Source organism: Poromitra crassiceps (genome assembly GCF_964638095.1).
Source record: "Poromitra crassiceps genome assembly, chromosome: 18".
NCBI lineage: Eukaryota > Metazoa > Chordata > Actinopteri > Beryciformes > Melamphaidae > Poromitra > Poromitra crassiceps.
In genome coordinates this window covers 14,022,690-14,046,047 of record NC_139636.1, presented here as the reverse complement: position 1 = coordinate 14,046,047, position 23,358 = coordinate 14,022,690, and the positions used below count along the sequence as shown (strand labels likewise).

At 44.7% G+C, this 23,358-nt stretch overlaps 1 protein-coding gene across 1 annotated transcript in view; it reads left to right on the top strand.

Annotated features, from left to right (window-relative positions):
• Nucleotides 1-23,358, top strand: part of shank3a (SH3 and multiple ankyrin repeat domains 3a) — a gene marked incomplete at both ends in the record, with an annotated part of 250,396 nt that overhangs the window by 20,044 nt on the left and 206,994 nt on the right. Inside the window, one exon of the mRNA XM_083654717.1 lies at nt 22,376-22,579. Within this exon, the coding sequence (XP_083510843.1) occupies nt 22,376-22,579 (204 nt within the window). The remainder of the gene's footprint in view (nt 1-22,375; nt 22,580-23,358) is intronic.

Below are 23,358 nucleotides of genomic sequence, written 5' to 3'. Positions count from 1 at the left end.
CACACAAGCCCTCAGATCCTTCCTTGACAGCATGCCACTTCAACACAAATTAAACTCAACTATTCGTATCAAATGGATAGCATGATTCACGCGCCGTTGTCCATAATTAGGCAAAGTCCAGCCTCAGCACTTTGTGTGTGTGTGTGTGTGTGTGTGTGTGTGTGTGTGTGTGTGTGTGTGTGTGGACAGAGCGTGTTTGGCGTGCGCGCGCGGCACGCGTGCCTTTCAAGGTGTCTGAATCTTGATTGTAGCCCATTAATCCACGTTAATTGAATCCAGTGCTGTTTTTACCTCCTTGTCTCTGGGGGGTAGGATGGTAATGGTGGAGATCTAGACCCTAGGGTGGTGTGCTCATTCGACGCTGTGTGGAGATGGACTAGTAAATCCACTGTGTATATAGACCCAGAGTTTCTTTCCTATAGTCCGTGAAGGCTTAAGATTAAAGGCAGGAGGGTCTTGTTCACGGTGTTTAATTGATAATTCCCCACTTCAAACAGATTCTGCATTGGTTGTGGAGCTCAGCTGTAGCTTGTGCTTTACCAAAGGGGGTCAGCCTGTCTCGCTCTGCCACACACGTGCCATGATAAAGATTGTCATAGGCATGCATGGAAATGTGCTGTGTTTATATTAGAGTTTACCCATGGCCAGATGTGCCCTCATCATGTCCTCAGCAGTAATGCTGCTGTACATGCTTCACTGGCCACACAGCTATATGAGAAATGACAAAAAAGAGATGTTGTTTGTCCGCGCACCAGAAGAGTCTGAATAATATACTGAATATCCTGTATTTCAGCCATGTCAGAGAAATGATTACTGTGTGGCATTTTGTTTGGAATTGATGTGATGGTTTTTAATGTTGGATCCGCTGTCCTTTGCTATTAATCCAAGATTACATTTATAGCTACTCTTTGCACGGGAAAAGCTATGCATTTCAAAGAAGGCAATGACACGCAGTATTTTGCTGTCCCGTGCTTTATTCACCCCCATTAAATATACAATATTTCGCCCAGGAAGGGCTTAGTCAGCTAGCTATGCATGTAATAATAATAATAATCATAATAAAAAATAATCATAATAATCATACTCATAATAATAGCACATTATACATCCTCACACAAACAAAAGAAAAAACAAAAAATATAAATAAAATAACTAAACATATGGGCATATATACTGTATGAGCCTCCTAGAAACAGCAATGCTTCTGCCCAAGAACAAAAACTATTTTTGCTTTTTTTGATGAGCTTGAAAGATTTGGCAGTGATCCATAGCCCATCTCCTTAGCATACAGCTAACGAGGCTAAACGTTGGGGGAGGTGTTGTGTAAGCGATCGGCACACCTCACCTGAGTGAGTGTGCTGCTCTCTACACTCCAGCGAGCACCTAACAAACTTCCCCCTGAGTTTTAACTTTTAATTACACCGCCTCAAACTGTGTGACTGATTCTCATTCCCCACTCTAATTTAGTTCATATAAATGACTTATGGCTGGCTCAGATTACAAGAGTTTTTCACCAAATTGGATCTGAGTCTTGGTCGGAACCGAAGTTGGCCACAGAGTATCTGCTAATGTGAGCTGTGTACAGATCAAGTACACAGCTTGATCTTGGAACGAGTCCTGAACCGTTCGAAGACACATCAGAAGCTGCCCCGATTATACAGAACAGAACCATTAAGCAGAAGACATCATCAGTGACATCATCAGTGATGTCACATGTAGCATTATGCAAAACAAACGATGTGGCTAGCCAAATAAGCATGTCCATAGCATGTGATGGGGATAGGGGATTAGCAGTTGAGATCTGGGGAAATAACACGAAAAACCAAAGCTTATTGACTGAACAATGGACTGGCTAATGATGACCCCATTCAAATTAAAATGAAATCATTGATATTACCCACCCCAGTTCACTCCATTGTCAGGTGACTTAGGCTTGCCCGATTTTCTATCGAATATTGAAAGATTTCCTGAATATCGTGATATTTCCTGAACATCGCAATTTCGAAAAATCTACAAAACCCACACCCCCGTTGGTTGGAGGCAACGGTAGGGGAACACTGAAATCAGCTGTTTCGCCTCCCATTTGTAAACATGTTATAAGCACGTACCAGTTTGGAGCCAATTGTATCATTTTAAGTCTCGCTTTAGTTTTCACACTATAGGAGGCTTTTTGGATTGAGTGAAATACTACTGCCGTGGTCTGTGCATCGCCGAATGACAGTTACACAGTCAGCTTAACACTCAGTGCATGGGAGACACAAATATTCTCTTCTTTTTGATAGGCTATGATGGCCTGACTTGTTGAATGCAGACTCCACCAGCAGCTGGGCTAATGTCACTTTGCTGACGGTAACATCCCAAGTTGAATATTATACCTTCTGTTGCTGAGTTGATATCAGGTTATTGTCAAACACTGGAGTGGACACACTGAACACATTTGTGGTTGAGGTCAGACACTTCACTCTCCTCCTCCTCCGCCGTCAACAGATGCAGGGCCCAGCGCACATGAAACTGTGGCAAACATCTTGTTATCGTCAAGGACGTTCACTCATTGTCAGCTTACAGCAGTTTTCTCGCTGTGAGCATTATAGTTTTAGGAAGAGCTGCCAGGCTAGGTCGGGTAATATGGAGCTTACCTGTTTACTTGTCTCTGGCCAGCTTGCTCTTCTTCGCGGTTGACCAGTGTTCTGCTTCGGGGTTCCATTGACAATTCATTTGTAGACATACAGCACGGGGACAATACGTAAATTCCGGACTATAAGCCGCACCTTTTTTCCCGTTTTTTGGCCTTTTTTGGCCCCTGCGGCTTATATAACGGTGCGGCTTATCTATGGATTTTTTCCCAAAAAAAAAAAAAAAAAAATCTCTCTTTTTTAGCACTCTTTCTAACTATAAATCCACTTCTGTTTTAATTTCCTCTCTTGCCCTCTTTTCACCACACCGCGGACACTGTGTGCACTGTAAAAAACAACACAGGTGGTGTTGTGTTATGTTGTTTTGTTGAAATGTTAATAAATGGGAGCTTCCTCAAACAGCCATCTCTTTCCCGACAATCCCCTCTGTGCATGAACCCTTACATATGGTAATTAAACATTAAAACACAATAAAAAAAAAAAAAATACCATTAAAACACCCGCGGCTTATAGTCCGGTGCGGCTTATATATGTAAAAAACAGTCAACTTTGCAGGTGCGGCTTATACACCGGTGCGCCTTATAGTCCGGAATTTACGGTACTTGAAACACAACTCCGCTATGTGAGAGGAAATCTCGACAGTCCATTGACCTACAGTATGTCAGGGCACATAGTAAACGCCATCTTGCAGCCAGGGCTAGACTAGAGAGAGACTAGAGAGACCTTACCTTGACCCCGGAACTGAAGCCCTTCTTCAAGACTTCTGCAACGGCGTAAGCCCGTAAGCTCCACCCCATTCCGCGTGACAGCCAATAGGGAGAGTGTGTGCCATCATGGCAGTAGCAACAGTATTGCTAAATCTCTACTGGCACGCAGATGTCTGTCTAGCAGTGTACGGTACAGAGACACCTCCCACCACTACACTTGCTTAAACAAACTTCAGGTGAATGTCAGTCGTTCGTATTCCAGACATGTATCACGACTTTGTTGACTTTCTCATTCCTTTGTTGTTGTTCATAAAAATGATTTGCTGACAGCACACTCACATGATGTGAAAGCCTCCAGTTAATGAAACAGAAGGATGTGTGAATGCTTTGTGTTTCTTCCTGGCTTTATGTGTCTGCAATAGTCATGCATCTGTCTGATAGACAACAGGTGAAAGATCTGAGCCTCTTTCAAATGGTGGGAAATGATGTCAGGGCCTCCGTGTTTCACTGAATGTAGCGTGCAGGTTCAATATCACATGCTGTTTGTCTTCTTCTACCACTGATATCATGTTCAATATCACATGCTGTTTGTCTTCTTCTACCACTGATATCATGTTCAATATCACATGCTGTTTGTCTTCTGATTCCACTGATATCATGTTCAATATCACATGCTGTTTGTCTTCTGATGCCACTGATATCATGTCCAATATCACATGCTGTTTGTCTTCTTCTACCACTGATATCATGTTCAATATCACATGCTGTTTGTCTTCTTCTACCACTGATATCATGTTCAATATCACATGCTGTTTGTCTTCTGATTCCACTGATATCATGTTCAATATCACATGGTGTTTGTCTTCTGATGCCACTGATATCATGTTCAATATCACATGGTGTTTGTCTTCTGATGCCACTGATATCATGTTCAATATCACATGCTGTTTGTCTTCTGCTATGCTCCAGCACTCTTCTGACAAGAGTGTTGGATGAGCTCTCCCTGCTTTAAAGGTCTTGGAGCTTGAACTGATCGATGCCTCCTCTGAAGGTACACTGTTACACTACCTTATTCTAAGCAGGAGTGAAGGTTTTAGATAAAGAGCAGGCAAGCATGTAGAGCAAGAGTCTTTGGTCTAATCAAGTCCAATAGCTGCTAATGTTGCTTTGAACGGCAGGGCTCATTTAAAGTCCAGCTGTGGCACACCTGACCTGACGCACCATATTAGGACTGTAGAGTGAAGATGATCTCATCTAAAAAGTGAAAGAAAGAAATGGACAAAACACAGAGAAAGAGACTAGAGGAGTCGAGATATGTATTTAGATGCTTTGAGAACATTGTTCATCTAACAGACGTCCATGCTAGTCTACTGAAGTAAAGGGAATTGAGCCGGAGAATTTGAGGGAGGGAGAAAAGAGACAGAGAAAGAGTCACTCACATCACACGTCAGGCACTAACACGTGCCGGCTCTTTCTGCTCATCTATTATAAATGTCTGCTTTAACTGGGCCATAAAATATGGAGGTCTGAAAGACAAAAAGGATTAGTTGATCTCCCTGTAGCTGAGTCTACTCCTGCAGGAAACTCTCCCTGTAGCTGAGTCTACTCCTGCAGGAAGATCTCCCTGTAGCTGAGTCTACTCCTGCAGGAAGATCTCCCTGTAGCTGAGTCTACTCCTGCAGGAAGATCTCCCTGTAGCTGAGTCTACTCCTGCAGGAAGCTCTCCCTGTAGCTGAGTCTACTCCTGCAGGAAGATCTCCCTGTAGCTGAGTCTACTCCTGCATGAAGATCTCCCTGTAGCTGAGTCTACTCCTGCAGGAAGATCTCCCTGTAGCTGAGTCTACTCCTGCAAGAAACTCTCCCTGTAGCTGAGTCTACTCCTGCAGGAAACTCTCCCTGTAGCTGAGTCTACTCCTGCAGGAAGATCTCCCTGTAGCTGAGTCTATTCCTGCAAGAAACTCTCCCTGTAGCTGAGTCTACTCCTGCAGGAAACTCTCCCTGTAGCTGAGTCTACTCCTGCAAGAAACTCTCCCTGTAGCTGAGTCTACTCCTGCAGGAAACTCTCCCTGTAGCTGAGTCTACTCCTGCAAGAAACTCTCCCTGTAGCTGAGTCTACTCCTGCAGGAAGCTCTCCCTGTAGCTGAGTCTACTCCTGCAAGAAACTCTCCCTGTAGCTGAGTCTACTCCTGCAGGAAACTCTCCCTGTAGCTGAGTCTACTCCTGCAAGAAACTCTCCCTGTAGCTGAGTCTACTCCTGCAGGAAGCTCTCCATGTAGCTGAGTCTACTCCTGCAAGAAACTCTCCCTGTAGCTGAGTCTACTCCTGCAAGAAACTCTCCCTGTAGCTGAGTCTACTCCTGCAAGAAACTCTCCATGTAGCTGAGTCTACTCCTGCAAGAAACTCTCCCTGTAGCTGAGTCTACTCCTGCAGGAAGATCTCCCTGTAGCTGAGTCTACTCCTGCAGGAAGCTCTCCCTGTAGCTGAGTCTACTCCTGCAGGAAACTCTCCCTGTAGCTGAGTCTACTCCTGCAGGAAACTCTCCCTGTAGCTGAGTCTACTCCTGCAGGAAGATCTCCCTGTAGCTGAGTCTACTCCTGCAGGAAACTCTCCCTGTAGCTGAGTCTACTCCTGCAAGAAACTCTCCCTGTAGCTGAGTCTACTCCTAAACTCTCCCTGTAGCTGAGTCTACTCCTGCAGGAAGATCTCCCTGTAGCTGAGTCTACTCCTGCAGGAAGATCTCCCTGTAGCTGAGTCTACTCCTGCAAGAAACTCTCCCTGTAGCTGAGTCTACTCCTGCAAGAAACTCTCCCTGTAGCTGAGTCTACTCCTGCAGGAAACTCTCCCTGTAGCTGGGTCTACTCCTGCAGGAAGATCTCCCTGTAGCTGAGTCTACTCCTGCAAGAAACTCTCCCTGTAGCTGAGTCTACTCCTGCAGGAAGATCTCCCTGTAGCTGAGTCTACTCCTGCAGGAAGATCTCCCTGTAGCTGAGTCTACTCCTGCAGGAAGATCTCCCTGTAGCTGAGTCTACTCCTGCAGGAAGATCTCCCTGTAGCCGTGTCTACTCCTGCAAGAAACTCTCCCTGTAGCTGAGTCTACTCCTGCAGGAAGATCTCCCTGTAGCCGAGTCTACTCCTGCAAGAAACTCTCCCTGTAGCTGAGTCTACTCCTGCAAGAAGCTCTCCCTGTAGCTGAGTCTACTCCTGCAGGAAACTCTCCCTGTAGCTGAGTCTACTCCTGCAGGAAACTCTCCCTGTAGCTGAGTCTACTCCTGCAGGAAGATCTCCCTGTAGCTGAGTCTACTCCTGCAGGAAACTCTGATTGAGACAGAGAAGCATATAGCACCTGTTTGCCCTGCCTGCACCCCCGCCAGACAGAAGGGAGACAGAGGCTGTCATTTTGCTCATTTACTGTCTGTCAAATTAACCTCAGCTAGTCCATAGTTCACACATAGCAGCATTATGATGATGCAGCAGAACTAGCCTGTTCATCTGATCCACACACTGTATGATCCACTTCAGGGAACAGGAAACAAAACACATGTTCGTAGAAATAGCAATCGTTTTGATCCTTTGGGGGCCTCTCATTGGATAGGACTCTGGGTTTTCACCACCACACATCCAGTATGGAAGCATGAGAGCTGTTAATTAGTGCGTATGTCGTTTGGGCAGCGGCAGCCAGAGGTCTTGGGGAGATGGAGACCGGGCTGTGTGAGAGTCATTACACTCCATCATCTCAGCACTGGGCTTTCTTCTCGCACTTCATTTCAACACCATGCTTCATTCTCCATTCTCTCCTCTGTCAAGGCATCAGCACGCCACTGAAAGGCAGCAACAATGGCCAGTCTCTCCTCATTTGTCACAGATCCCACTTCATGCCATCTGTGCCTTTTTGCAGACAGATATAATGTAGTCATGTCCTGCTCCATGCCTCATGCAGGCCTGCATATACATGATACACACACACACACACACACACACACACACACACACACACACACACACACACACACACACACACACACATGATCAAACACACACACAAACAAGGTTAAAGTTAAGTTAATTTCATATAGACTTCACAGAGCATTGGAGATGTAACATGCATGTATGCACAACAACCAGATACACAGTGTTTAGTGTTTATAGCGGAACACTAATAATTTTCAACACCTGTCCACAGGCGGCTTTTATATTAAAATACACCCCACAGGACATACCCAAAAAGAAACATAATCAAATATAAAACCACATGAGTAAAGCTATACATACAAATATATCGACAAGGAAATCACTAGATGCTGGAGACATTTTAAGGGCAAAGCATCTTATGTGGGCGGTGTCTCGATCGAGTTCAGATGTGTGCTGACGTAACGTGTTTGTGCGTGCATGATGCGTGTATGGATGCGTTGTCTTCCGCTCAGTCGCTCCGTTTACACTTGACTTGCTGGAGCTTGTTTTTTCACACTTGCTTTATGCTTTGCATTTGAAAGTCAAGCCAAACCACTTTGAGCCAAACCACTTTGAGCCTAACCCTACAGTAGCTGTTACATTCAAATGCTCTCTCTGTGCATGAGTTTGTTCGTGCAGCTAGTCTCCTTTGTGTAGGAGGACAAATGCAGAGTATAGAATCATATAATTCAGTTAATTAACGTGGTGGCATGCAGAGCTTGCGGGACCAGACTGCTTAATCAGTTAGTGCAACTGGCCAAGACCTATTCCGTTTTGTGTCTTTCTTTTGTCTCCCAACACTGTAAATTGCATGAAGAATATAGTTCCTCACATATCCTGTTTAATTTGCACATGCAAAGGTGGACACACAATTGTCCAGCACATCCCCATTCAAACCACATCGTTTATAGTTTGGTGCTCTGCTATCAACAAACTGTACATTTGTAAGTATCAATAACTTTGTCATTCTAAACAGGCTTAAAGAAAGATTAATAGCATCGCACTGAGTTAGCCGTACCCTCCAAGTACCTTGACGATCTGTGTCGATCTGTGTCTAGCCATCAGTCCTCCAATAGTGAGCCAGTGAAAACAGAAGAAACAGAATCCTCCTCCTTCACTCCTCCCCTATTCAATGTCCCACCACCAGGGTCCAAAATTAGCACCAGCCACCACCAGTCAAATGCTGGTAAAATATGCAAGTGGCTGGTACATTTGCTTCACTCACCAGCAAAAAAAAAAAGAAGACGTCATGGACCCTGCCCACCATGTTCCAGAACCTCCAGCTGGTCTCTGCTCTCCTCTCATCTCCTTCCTCGATACCCTGCTCTCTCATCCAATCATGCTTCACTTATGCCCCTCATTTAAACAGACAAATGGTCCAGGCGCTGGCCTTTGATGAAAGAGTGTGAAAGGCAGAGAGGGGGACAGAGGGGAGTGATGTATCACCCCCGGGGTGTCTGTGATCTCAGCCAGTGTGTGAATGAGTTTGACACAGAGGGATATTGATGAACTCACAAAAGCCATAGTGGCCGACCGGCCCGCCCCCATGTGAGCGCTGACAAACCGGAACAAAACGGACACTTTAACATGGAGAATGTGCTTCGGCATTCTTCACAGGAATCTGTCACGGGCGGCCGGGCGCCCCCTTCAGGTTGCACGGCCAGCCTTTGCCCATGCAGCGGGAGTGGAGTATCCCACACTGCCCGCTCGGCTCCTCACTGAATCATGTCCACTCTGCTGGAGTCTCCTCATTCACTCTCTCTAATATGCTCTTAGAAGCCTCTCCTTAGCTCTTTGATTTCTTCTCCCAGCATTGCTCTCTTCCATGATAGAGGCACCACTGTGGCTCTCAGGCTTGCACTCCTTACTATCGGTTGCTTGTTTTTGCTATAGGTTGAGGCCACGCCTCGTCATAGACGCTGGTTTAGCTGGCTCAGCCTGGCTGGGGGCGTGGTCAGGGTGGGGTAAAAACCCCCGTTCTATCATTCAGCAAAGTTAGAATTTAGCTGATAGCCCAGCCCAGGCAGACACGATCGGGGATTTAACCACCGCAGTAGACGCACATCTGAGCAGACGTCTTGTGTTCTGCTCTAGAGCCCCAAACATGTAGTTTAGAGCCGCAGCACCGTCTTTTGGTGAGTCAGCCCATGAGATATATGGGCGGTTTTACCCCACTCACGCGCCAGCCGTTTAACATTTTGTGGGCGTTCCCAGAAATGCGGACTGTTTCTATAGGAATTGAAGCTTCATATTCTACTGTTGCCCTGATTGTGAGCTGATCTGATACAAACTCCAACTAGATGCCTACAATGTAATTGTAGCAAACCACTAAATGTGTATAGGGCCGATTCTATTGAGCCTGTCCACATCATGTGTTTAAATGTAGAAGTGAAATAACACTGGAAGTTAACACATTGAGGAATAGGACCCGATTCTCACAGTGAGGTATACTAGAGACCTTTAATATAGATAAAGACTACCCCAACTTCCAGTCACTTCCTGTATCTGTGCCACGGAGGTTTCACCACTGCCACGCCCCCTTAGGAGACTGGTCAGCCAATGAAGTTGTCATACCATTGACAGACAGCCAATCAAAAGCGGAGAACCACGCCCATTTAGGAAACCGGAGGAGCTCCATTTCTTACAATTGACGGAGCCTGGAGTGGGGTGTCTCGAATATGAAAGGTCTCTCTGGGTATAGAAGATCTCACCATTTGGCTGATGCTTGTGTTGTGACAGTTTCCTCTTTCCTCCAGGGGTTTGTTGTAGTATTGCTATGCTCTATATGACGCAGGGTCAAGATTGGTGCTTTCGAGCATGAGAATGTAGTTGCACATGGTTGAACACGGCACACTAGAAGAAAGGATGAGCGCACACTGGTCATCTCAGTGGGGATTTGGTGTCACTGCACATGCAGGGGTATGTATGCACACGTCACACGTACATGCATAAATAAACATACATACACACACACACACACACACACACACACACACATCACACACGCACACACACACACAAACACACATGCATATCACACACTCACACACACACACACACACACACACACAAGATTCAAGATTCAAGTTTATTATTTGTCCCCGAAGGGCAATTTGTGTGCAGCAGACATAAAAAGCATAGCGAATACATGAAAAAACAAAACATGAACAAATTAAAACAAACATGGAGCATGGCAGCAGTTTTCCAGCAGAAAAAGGATCAAGTAAACACAGGATAAAAGTAAAATAAAAACAAAATAAAAACACACCTCAGGGGATCTGTACGATGTACTTAAAAGTAGTAAAGACACGTACAATGTACTTAAAAGTACCGTAGTAAAAGACACGTACATGAACTTAAAAGTAATAAGAGTCCAGGACTATTTGAGCTCACATAAATAGGTAGGTAAAAAATAATAAAGATATATCTCGAATATAAAATATATAAAGAATATTTATAGCAGCAATACCTACCTAAGAAGAGAGACAAGGAGAGAGAGTGCATCATCTCCTCCGCCCAGCAGCGTTTAAGCTGCACGAGAGACAGAGAAAAGAGAGCGAGACACAGAGAGAGAGAGAGAGAGTGCACTATCTCCTCCTCTCAGCAGCATTTAAAGCTGTGATGGAAACAGGAACGAAAGACAGTTTATATCTGTTTCTCGTAGCCCTTGGAACCTTTAGCCGAAGGCCCGAAGGGCATCACACATACACGCACACACACACACACACACACACACATGCATATCACACACTCACATACACACGCGCACACGCACACGCACGCACGCACACGCACACACACACACACACACACACACACACACACACACACACACACACACATACTCAATAGCTGAACGATATCCTGCTGTTGGGGTCTATAAAGTATTCTTTCACATGCCCTGGCCTATAGCTTCTCCCTCTCTCTCCCTCTCTCTCTCTCTCTCTCTCTCTCTCTCTCAACCAGTCCTTCTATTTGTCTCTCTTCCTCTCTGCTGCACTCTCTCTCTCCCTCTCTCTGAATGCATCAGTTAGGCTGGCTCTGCATTGCAGTTCAAACGTGTGAGTGTGGAGAAGGGGAGATGAGAGGGAATGGAGAGCAGAGAGGAGAGGAATAGCAGGGGAGATGGAGATTGAAACCTTTCATTAAGCAGAGCCTTTACTTACCTGGGCCTGCTAAGCACACTGTCTTGTTTTCAGCAACATCTCCCCCACCATTACACATTCACAGATGCAGTGGAAGCTGTCAAAGGCAATTGACAGTTTTTAATTTTGGTTAAATGCATGAAATAAGGTCTGTGGTTAACACAAGTTTATGAAACAGTGAGGTTTGTGTTCAGCAAGATAATCTTCACAAATGAGGACCACTTTTATGACTTTTGAAGCGTTTTCTAGGGCTGTCAGTCTTCCTCTATAATAGAATTCGATTTTCAGTGGCTTTATTATTCTAATATTGGATTTTTAGTGAGAGAATAGTGAGAGAGCATGATGTGTGGATGATTTTTAGTGAGAGAATAGTGAGAGAGAGCATGATGTGTGGATGTGTTTTAGTGAGAGAATAGTGAGAGAGCATGATGTGTGGATGATTTTTAGTGAGAGAATAGTGAGAGAACATGATGTGTGGATGATTTTTAGTGAGAGAATGGTGAGAGAGCATGATGTGTGGATGTGTTTTAGTGAGAGAATAGTGAGAGAGCATGATGTGTGGATGATTTTTAGTGAGAGAATAGTGAGAGAGCATGATGTGTGGATGATTTTTAGTGAGAGAATAGTGAGAGAGCATGATGTGTGGATGATTTTTAGTGAGAGAATAGTGAGAGAGCATGATGTGTGGATGTGTTTTAGTGAGAGAATAGTGAGAGAGCATGATGTGTGAATGTGTTTTAGTGAGAGAATAGTGAGAGAGCATGATGTGTGGATGTGTTTTAGTGAGAGAATAGTGAGAGAACATGATGTGTGGATGATTTTTAGTGAGAGAATGGTGAGAGAGCATGATGTGTGATGTGTTTTAGTGAGAGAATAGTGAGAGAGCATGATGTGTGGATGATTTTTAGTGAGAGAATAGTGAGAGAGCATGATGTGTGGATGATTTTTAGTGAGAGAATAGTGAGAGAGCATGATGTGTGGATGATTTTTAGTGAGAGAATAGTGAGAGAGCATGATGTGTGGATGTGTTTTAGTGAGAGAATAGTGAGAGAGCATGATGTGTGGATGTGTTTTAGTGAGAGAATAGTGAGAGAGCATGATGTGTGAATGTGTTTTAGTGAGAGAATAGTGAGAGAGCATGATGTGTGGATGTGTTTTAGTGAGAGAATAGTGAGAGAGCATGATGTGTGAATGTGTTTTAGTGAGAGAATAGTGAGAGAGCATGATGTGTGGATGTGTTTTAGTGAGAGAATAGTGAGAGAGCATGATGTGTGGATGTGTTTTAGTGAGAGAATAGTGAGAGAGCATGATGTGTGAATGTGTTTTAGTGAGAGAATAGTGAGAGAGCATGATGTGTGGGTGGATTTTTAGTGAGAGAATGGTGAGAGAGCATGATGTGTGAATGGACTTTTAGTGAGAGAATAGTGAGAGAGCATGATGTGTGAATGTGTTTTAGTGAGAGAATAGTGAGAGAGCATGATGTGTGGATGGACTTTTAGTGAGAGAATAGTGAGAGAGCATGATGTGTGAATGTGTTTTAGTGAGAGAATAGTGAGAGAGCATGATGTGTGGATGTGTTTTAGTGAGAGAATAGTGAGAGAGCATGATGTGTGGATGTGTTTTAGTGAGAGAATAGTGAGAGAGCATGATGTGTGAATGTGTTTTAGTGAGAGAATAGTGAGAGAGCATGATGTGTGGATATGTTTTAGTGAGAGAATAGTGAGAGAGCATGATGTGTGGGTGGATTTTTAGTGAGAGAATGGTGAGAGAGCATGATGTGTGAATGGACTTTTAGTGAGAGAATAGTGAGAGAGCATGATGTGTGAATGTGTTTTAGTGAGAGAATAGTGAGAGAGCATGATGTGTGGATGGACTTTTAGTGAGAGAATAGTGAGAGAGCATGATGTGTGAATGTGTTTTAGTGAGAGAATAGTGAGAGAGCATGATGTGTGGATGTGTTTTAGTGAGAGAATAGTGAGAGAGCATGATGTGTGAATGTGTTTTAGTGAGAGAATAGTGAGAGAGCATGATGTGTGGATGTGTTTTAGTGAGAGAATAGTGAGAGAGCATGATGTGTGGATGTGTTTTAGTGAGAGAATAGTGAGAGAGCATGATGTGTGAATGTGTTTTAGTGAGAGAATAGTGAGAGAGCATGATGTGTGGATATGTTTTAGTGAGAGAATAGTGAGAGAGCATGATGTGTGGGTGGATTTTTAGTGAGAGAATGGTGAGAGAGCATGATGTGTGAATGGACTTTTAGTGAGAGAATAGTGAGAGAGCATGATGTGTGAATGTGTTTTAGTGAGAGAATAGTGAGAGAGCATGATGTGTGGATGGACTTTTAGTGAGAGAATAGTGAGAGAGCATGATGTGTGAATGTGTTTTAGTGAGAGAATAGTGAGAGAACATGATGTGTGGATGATTTTTAGTGAGAGAATGGTGAGAGAGCATGATGTGTGAATGTGTTTTAGTGAGAGAATAGTGAGAGAGCATGATGTGTGAATGTGTTTTAGTGAGAGAATAGTGAGAGAACATGATGTGTGGATGATTTTTAGTGAGAGAATAGTGAGAGAGCATGATGTGTGGATGTGTTTTAGTGAGAGAATAGCGAGAGAGCATGATGTGTGGATGATTTTTAGTGAGATAATAGTGAGAGAGCATGATGTGTGAATGTGTTTTAGTGAGAGAATAGTGAGAGAGCATGATGTGTGGATGATTTTTAGTGAGAGAATAGTGAGAGAGCATGTCTGGATGGGGAGAAGGAGAGGGAGGGGAACAGGCACTGCACTAATACCCAAAATGAAAACACTATTAAAAGAATTGTTCACCCCAAATTGCAAATTGTAATTGTCTGCTCACCCTAATGTCGGTTAAACACTGGTGAAGAAATTCAACGTAATACAGTACACAGCTCTGTAGCAGCCTTCTCCAAAACAAAATGAACAAAAAATAACTTCCCAACAGCATAAGCAAAGTGTTCTGAGGCCAAATAATTACACTTTCAATATTCACCTCATTATCTCCACTGACATGAAGGTGAATAGGTAATGACTAAATTTAAATAACACTTTAGATTAGGGAACACACATTAACTATTAATAAATTGCTTCAGGGCGCATCCACACTGCAAAGGCCGCAGTCCGCTCAAAGTCCAAACCAGAGTTCACTAGGTTTTTCCTAATTAATGCTTATACTGTAGTAGTCAGTAAGCAGGCCAGCCTCCTCTCCCTTCCGTCCGAGGAGTCTGGCGCCGTGGAAACAGGCAACTGGGATAAGCCCTCCCCTGCTCTATAGCTGCTCTCCCATAGGAGCGAATGTTTCGGTGGCAGCCGGATGTCCACTCCCGGCTTATTACAAACTCTGTCATTGGCTCCGACCATGTCAATCAGAGCGGCTTCCGCTCCCTCCTCCCTGTGTGTCGCTGTAAATAGTGCCCTGCCGCCTCAGTGAAAACAACAACGCTAACTAGCTAGCAAGCTAATGGCAGAAACCTACATGCTAGTGTCCTCTAGAGAGAGAGTGGTGTCAGCGGAGGACCAAAATGCAAGACTCATTAGCCAATGAACAGCCAGGAATGGATCTCGCGCTACTTTTGCATGCTAAAATAAAGCTGATAATGTACAATTTGATTCAAGGGGGAAAAAACCCTTTCAGAGTACAACACAAACTGTCCATTTTGCTGCAACTCGACAGTGCTGCTTAATCCAGGACCTTACTTCCTGGAACTCTTGAGAGTGGGTGTATTCACACCTGTAGGTCGTTTGCTTTGTTCCGATTCAGGTACTTAATTGATACAATTGTTGCATTTGTGCCTTGGTTCGTTTGTGTTCACACAGCCACAAATGAAACGGTCCAAATAGTATTGTCAAACTTCCTGGATTGGCCAGCAGACACTCTGATAGGCTAATAGCCTCTCGGGATGGACAAAATAATTCCCAGAGATTTTCCTATATGATTATAAAAATGTGTTTTGTTAGACCTACATTTTAGGCTATGTCGGGCGTCCGCCGTGCGAGGAGAGAGAGAGAGAGAGAGAAAGAAAGAGGGAGGGATCGGGAGAGAGAGAGAGATACATATTAATGTATGCTATGTAGCCTATGTAATGTATTTATTTAGCCTATTTAGGCTATCGGGAATTTGGAGATAGAAGATCAAAGACCCTCGCAAATTCTGCTATTAGGCTACTATCACGGAGACGAGGATTAGCCGAGACATAGGCTATATGAACACCTGTCCTGTCAGGAATAAAATATTAATAAATAATTTAATAATAACGGACATTTCGAGGAAGACATGCAATCAGTCTGATTGTCTGATTGAACCAGACAATCTTATCACAAAGAAGGCTGGCTCTGATTACCACGATTTGTTTTCATTTATTGAATGGAGACCAGAGAGAGCGAGAGAGAGGGAGGGAGAGAGGGAGCCAGCAGCACCCGCACACCGCACACAATTTACAGGCAAAATCCGTAGAGATTCAACACATTAACGTTGCTTCCCATGGTCCGAGGTAAGTTGATTGAGTTCAAACTGCTGATGTGATGATCCAAAAATCCCCCAAAGTTTAGCGATGCAAGTCACAAGTCGCCAAAACAGGATCTGAAAGATGTTGTTTTTAAACGATAAAAATGTTCGTTCTTCAGGCCATTACGCACAGCGCAGCTGACTACGGCAGCTGGTTCATCCAAAAATGCGCACCGTTTACTGCTGTTGTGGCGGATCGAGGTCGGCTCACGTTCTCACCACAAACGAACCGCACCAGAGTTTGTTTAAAGCGGACCGAGACCACCCTTTCTTGGCGATCTCGGTCCGCTTGTTTTGTCCCGCATCCGAGTGCGATTGCTGTGTTCACACTCCCCCAAACGAACCGCACCAAGGGGGAAAATGCTCTCTGTTTCGGAACAACTGCTCCAAACGAGATAGGTGTGAATACACCCTAAAAAACTGATCCATTGGGGTGAATGGAGATGTCGGGACTCTTCTATCTATACGGCTCTGCTACATGCTAGCTCGTTGCTACACGCTGAAAACGGCAAATTGGATTGATGGAAACTATTTTCCAAGGGCACTGCCGCTAAGCGCCGCCCATCGCAATCCCACTATGGAGAGACCTGTGGCGCCAGACTCCTCGGACGGAAGGGAGAGGAGGCTGGCCAACGAGACTAGTAAGCAGGGGTGTAGTGGGTCGCTGCACTAGCGCCTCCTCTGGTCGGCCGGGGCGCCTGTTTGAGGCGGAAGGGAACTCGTGGTAATAGCGTGATCCTCCCACCTGCTACGTCCTGCCGGCGAAGCTCCCCGCTGTCAGGTAAAAAGAAGCGACTGGCAACTGGCACATGTATCGGAGGAAGCATGTGTGTGTCTACGGCTCTCCCCAGATCTGCAGAGGGTGGGGCAGCGACCAGGGCAGCAGGGGGAATTGGCCAAGTACAATTGGGGAGAAAATAGGGATATAATCAGAAAAAAGTAAGCAGGGGCATAGTGGAGGGTAAACGCAAGTAAACACAGTTTACCCCCCTCTTTGAAATAAGGCAGAGAGTTTACTCACCTGTACAGTACCTGTACAGATCACCTGTATCAATCAATGAGGGGAAACAGGTGAGTAAACGACTCACCCCGTGCTGTATTTACCACAACAGCCCTGTCAGTAAGGAAGTTGTTGCACATGAATCGGGCTCTTAGCACGCTTTGTCAGTATGAGGCTTATATGGTGCTATCATAAGAATACTTACTGTATCTTGCCGGATTACTGTACGTTATATGAATAGCTTTAATTCATATGAATCATGTGAACACTTCTAATGGTTTCCTTCCCAAAATTGCACAGGAAACCACACTAGTACTATCAGCACCAATTAGGAGGCTATGAGTTTTAAGCCTCCAACAAACTACTGTACGAGATGACCGTGACCATAAAACATTTGATTTGGACCCCAAAAAAAACATTCTGTTTTCTTTTTGTAAAACGTTGGTGCTGTTACCCAATAGTCCGTGTGCTGCCAACACTAGAGAATGACTTTGTGCTCAGTGATGTGTCCAGGCTCTGACAGTTGCTGGAGGTATTATGACATTGTTCAAAGCCAGTATACTCAGAGGGGGATGATGTTCACTGCAAGGAGCTGTTTTATCTCTCACAGCTTAGTCCAGAGTGGCTGTGCTCCCTACTAGTTTTATTGTATTTAGATATCAGTCTTCACGTTCCCTAATTAGGCTACTTAATCACTCGTCAAGGTGACTTTGGTAGCTTGGACTGTCTTTTCCTTCTTCTTTTTTAACTAATCCATGAAGCTTATGACATACCAGGACATTTCGGTGTCTGTTTAGCTTGTCTTGTGCGTATCTTTTTGATGAATGAATGGGCTTCTTCTAAAGGCCTAAACATGGTCGTCCGTCAGAGCCTCGCCCCGCCCTCCCCGTATGACGGCGGGTGGAGCGCCGTCCTACGGGGAGGGGGCGCCGTCGGCTGACGGGGGCTGCTCGAAAATGAGACCTCACGGCGACGATACGTGCGTGACGTCAGCTGCAGGAGAGTTGTGACTGGCCGTTGCCTTGGCTCTTCGTCGTAAAGTCGCCTTTCAAAGCATGACGTTAGATTATAACGAACTAGTTGTGCGGCTTAGCCTTCCCAAATGTTGAGGGTCGTTTTTTAGAATTTAATACATAGAATTGGGAACGTTACATTCAATTTCATTCAGACTGCCTGGCACACAATCTCCGCCATTTTCACACGGAGCTCCCACAGGAGGAGGGAGGGTGGGAGGAGGGAGGGCATAGTGGCGTCTGAGCATGTAGGGCTCGCTGGCGCCGCCAGACGGCGAGACGGCTCCGATTCGAGGCGGACGGACGACCATGTTTAGGCCTTTAGGAACTTAGGGGCAACTTCAAATCACTTCCTTATTGCCAATCAAGCCCGCCCCCTAGACCAGTGGTTCTCAAATTCTTTCACATGAAGGACCCCTAAAGTTTAGGGGTCCTTCATGTGAATTTGTTTTTGTCAGTTTAGGGCCTAAACTGACAAAAATTAGACCACGGACCCCCATTTGATAGGATTTTGTCCCACAGTCCCCCATATGATAATAAGATTGATTGTTTTATTACAGAAAGTGTATAAAACCCATGACCAAAATAGCCATTGTGTTACTTATGAATGGAATTATAGCTCAAATAAATTACCCCCCTTTTGGCTGGGGACCCCCTGGAACCCCCTCAAGGACCCCTGGGGGTCCCCGGACCCCCATTTGAGAACCACTGCCCTAGACTAGACAGACAGGCGTAAAACCAGAGTTTGAGTTATATTTGGTGCCCTTAAACGTTTATCTCAAAGATGCTTCATGCATTTTTCACAAGCGCACAGTACTCAAAATGAGACAAGGTGCACACACACACACACACACACACACACACACACACACACACACACGTGGTTGATCGGGATTAGTTCCACTTCAAGTAACAGATTCAGGATGGATCAATACAAAAGCCAATTATCGTCAAGATTGAATTATGGGTGAATATCTTGGGCTATGCAGGATAATCAGCAATGGATCCCATTAGGATTAACAATGATATTTGATGGAAATTAAAGCATTATATCACTATGATGTTAATGTGTATGTGGCTGTCTGTCAGGGTTCCAGACTGCATACTGTATGCCACCATTATTTTGTAATTAACTACAGGCCCCATTGACGAGATGACGAGATCTCCCCATTTCCAGAAGACTCTCCCGAGTAGCCCCTTAATTCCCCCCTAGGGGGCGTCCGGGTAGTGTAGCGGTAAAATCCCTGCCTACCAACAGCGGGGTTGCACGTTCGCATCCTCGCCGGCTTGATCATCGTCCATACAGGCACAATTGGCTGGTGTCTGCAGGAGGGAAGCCGGATTGAGGGTGTTGTGCTGGTCGCTGCACTAGCGCCTCCTCTGGTCGATCGGGGCGCCTGTTCAGAGGGAAGGGAACTGGTTGGAATAGTGTGATCCTCCCACGTGCTACGTCCTACCGGCGAAGCTCCCGCTGTCAGGTGAAAAGAAGCGGCTGGCTACTGCTCATGTCTTGGAGGAAGCATGGTGCTAGTCTCGGTTCTCCCCAGATCGGCAGAGCAGCGACCGAGGCAGCAGGGGGGGATAATTGGCGAAGTGCAATTGGGGAGAAAATGGGATAAAATTGGAAAAAATAAATAAATGACTCCACCCACCACCCCCCCCATCCCCGAACTCTCCATCGTCTCTCACTTTCACAACATGGACTGAACTTATCTCACAGTGAAGAGGCAGCTTTTCAAAGCTGTATTTGATGTCACTTGTCTTACATTTGGGGAAAAACAACTTCCTATCTCTGTGGAAGCAGACCAACCCAGACACACGACTCCTAGTGGGCTGCTGGAGAATTAGAGTGTATAGTACAATAAAGAGCCATAGCCATAGGCTGTTTGCAGGCAGGAGGGGGATCGTTCTTAAAGACGTTAGTTGGGAGTTTGAAATGAATGTACTGATGTTTCAGTCAAAACCAGCCTGCCTCAGCCTGCCTCTGACTGCCTCTGACTGCCTCTGTATATCTATAGTGTGATTGCTGCTTGTTCTGCGTTGCAGAGAAGATGCCATTTCTCGACAGCTGTGTGTGAGCGTCAGTAGCATAGTGGTGCTGAACAGGATAGAGTTGAGGTTCTGAATCGATTCTGCAGGCAGCAGTGATTGATTTATTACTTGTGGGTTTTGCGCTCTCTCTCACTCACTCACACACACATGTCACACACACACACACACACACACACACACACACACACACACACACACTCTCTCTCTCTCTCTCTCTCTCTCTCTCTCTCACTCACACAAACACACACACACACACACTCGCTCTCTCTCTCGCTCTCTCTCTCTCTCTCTCTCTCTCTCTCTCTCTCTCTCTCTCTCTCTCGCTCTCTCTCTCTCTCTCTTTCCTGTAGCTCAGGCTCCACAATGTGGTAACTAGGTGGAAGTGCTCTGCTCGCCCACTTCAGCCACGGAGCATTAGACCGCTGGACAGACTAGAAGGCAGATAGTGCAGTAATTTACGTGATGCCTTTAAAGCAGCACGATAGCAGAATTACCCAGTTTGTGTCCAGTTAACATTTAACACACCTTTATCGTATTTGATATGGGAGAGAGAACACAAGCTGAATTGATATCCTCACAGGGCTTTTTGGTTTCAGTCTATATATTATACGTATATACTGTTGCTTATCAGAGCAGAAAAGTCAACAGAGTGGATTTTATTTGTCACATTTGTCTACTGAGGGAGTCTCCAAAGCCTTGGGTTGTCCCTACCTATGAACTGTTTGATGTGTGGCTGGAGACAGCAGACATACTGTAGCTACTGTGAGCTAATAGGTGGAGGAGTCATATACTGTATTCTTGGCCAGTTGATTCTCTGCTCCAGCTCTGGCTACTTAACCTCAATATCATTTCATATTCAGACTGAGCATGAGTAATCAGTAATGCACACTCAGATGTAGCCTTATTCAAATTTAAAGACGTACACTAGGGATGTAACAATATACCGTTCGTACGTTCATAATGGAGGACCCTTGCGTAAACGATCTCTTAATAGTTTTAGTTTAAGTTCAATAAAGCAATATTGTTCTTCAAAGCAAAATACTTGTTTTACATTTAATTAAAAGGTTTGGACAAAATTAATACTGATGAATACCATATCCTGTGATATCTTTGGTAGATGCGTACCATATCGTACTGTGAAATGTCATATTGTCCTAACGTACACCTTGTTGCACGATAGGACTCGGGAGATAATTCGTTTTTGGTTGCTTGAGTGCTGTAACTGCCTTGGCCAAGGGCTTTTAGGATGACCTTTTGTGAACATTAGCAGAGGAAATTGTCCGTTAATGATGAACTGCTATGATACCTGTGTGACTTGTTTAGGAAATTAGCTGGCATTATCTTCTCCCACGACTGTGACATTGTTCAATAAATGCTGTGCTGATAAACAATGAATTAGATCCTGTTTAATATTCTAGTACACTGCTCAGCATCCCAATGCTGTGTTTGTTAATCAGGAAAGTCTAATCAGCAAAGTCTCCTCAAATCTCTTATTTTTGCTTCACGAAAGTGTAATGAGCAGTGTTGGAGGTCGTTACTCAAAAAAGTAATGTACAATTTTACACATTACACGTTACATAAAAAAGTAATGCCTTACTTTACTTAATTACTCCCTGGACAAAGTAATTTGTTACACTACTTGTTACATTACTTTTGTGGTACTCCTCAACATCGCCTGAGATGCATTGTCAGATTATTCACTAGTTACAACAACAATATAACACTAATAAACCTTACATATGGAGGACATACACAAGATCTTTGTATGTTTCGGAAAGTAGACTGTAGAAGCAAACGGGCAACATTTCCTCTGTTGACGAAGCACCAGGCCTGTTTATCTCTGCTTTTGACGTTACCTGCTGCTTGCTTCAGGTTGACTCAGCTTGATGTCAGGAGATACAGAAGCATCAAGTGCAAAACATCTCGCTTCAGAGATAGCACCTACTGTACCTCCAAGCCATTAGACATCTGAACTTGCACTGATTCATTGACTACGTTTGACCTATAGCACTTTAACCTGTATGCACTTCTGCTGAATACATCACTGCTGGATACTGTTCCTGAATGTAAATTTTTCCTTGTGTTTAATGGTTATTGTTTGTATATGGTGTGCTGCTGCTGCACTGTCTTTGTCTTGTGTCTGCGAGTGAACCAAGACAAATTCCTGTCACCTATGCTGACATGGCAATACATTCATTGAATCTTGAATCTTACACTACTTGTTAAAGATAAATGTAATGTGATTACAGTAACATGCTACCCCCCAACACAGATGAGTGACAACAACAGATGAGTGAGAGTTACAGAAAATGACAGATGCGTAACCTTCTCTTCTCTACTCTTGTCTCTGCAGAAATGCATGAAATTCAACGTGGACGTTCCCATCTGGCTGTCCAAACAGCGGATCCTGTGTACTCTGAACCAGAGCCTGAAGGATGTACTCAACTATGGCCTCTTCCAGCCGGCTTACAACGGCAAGGCTGGCAAGTTCCTGGATGAGGAACGACAGCTGAGGGAATACCCCTTCCCCTCCGTCGCTCCGGTACCTTACCTGGAGGTAGGTCCACTATAGGATCATGTGTATGTATGAGATGTTCAAGAGAGAAAGCGGAGAGAGAGCAGATGCCATGCATTTACATGCACCACTATAAAAACAATGTCTGTTTTCTGCAGGCTAGTAAGAAGCTTCCTACTAACCAGGACTATGATGCAAGCATTCACACAGTTTAGCTTTGCTTCCATTTGCACGTTGCAGATATTGCTGATCACAGGCAAAATGGACAAAGGGTGGGAGGGAGAGAGGGAGGGAGGGAGGGAGGGAGGGAGAGGTAAATGGAGAGAGAGAGAGAGAGGGAGAGATATTGAGCAGAAATGTTGATATATAGAGTTGGGCCGGTTTGATTTTTTTTTACACCGGTTCGATATGATACCGAAAATCACACCGAAAACGGTATACCTAATTTTACCACTAAGTGTCACAATTGACTTCACTCAGCAGCCGGGAAGCCGCTCCTATAGCCCATGAATGAAAGCGACTCCAGTGGTATGGCAAATCCCCAGTTGCACATAGTTGTGGCTATTCACGTAACCAACCATCTCTAAAAACGCCACGATGTTAGTGAAACATGCACGGACAAGTTACGCTGCTTCCAAAAGTGTTGCAGAGGAAATTGCGTTTTTCTGCGAGCTAATTGTGACTAGCCAGTATCTGTTAGCTTGCTCGTTTCCTTTTGCTAGATTAGGTTTTCTGTGCTCGCACGCATCCCCAGTTATGGATAATAATGAGTCCTATTTGGAAATACATTTTTCAGGAACACGTGGAAGTGTATTTATTTA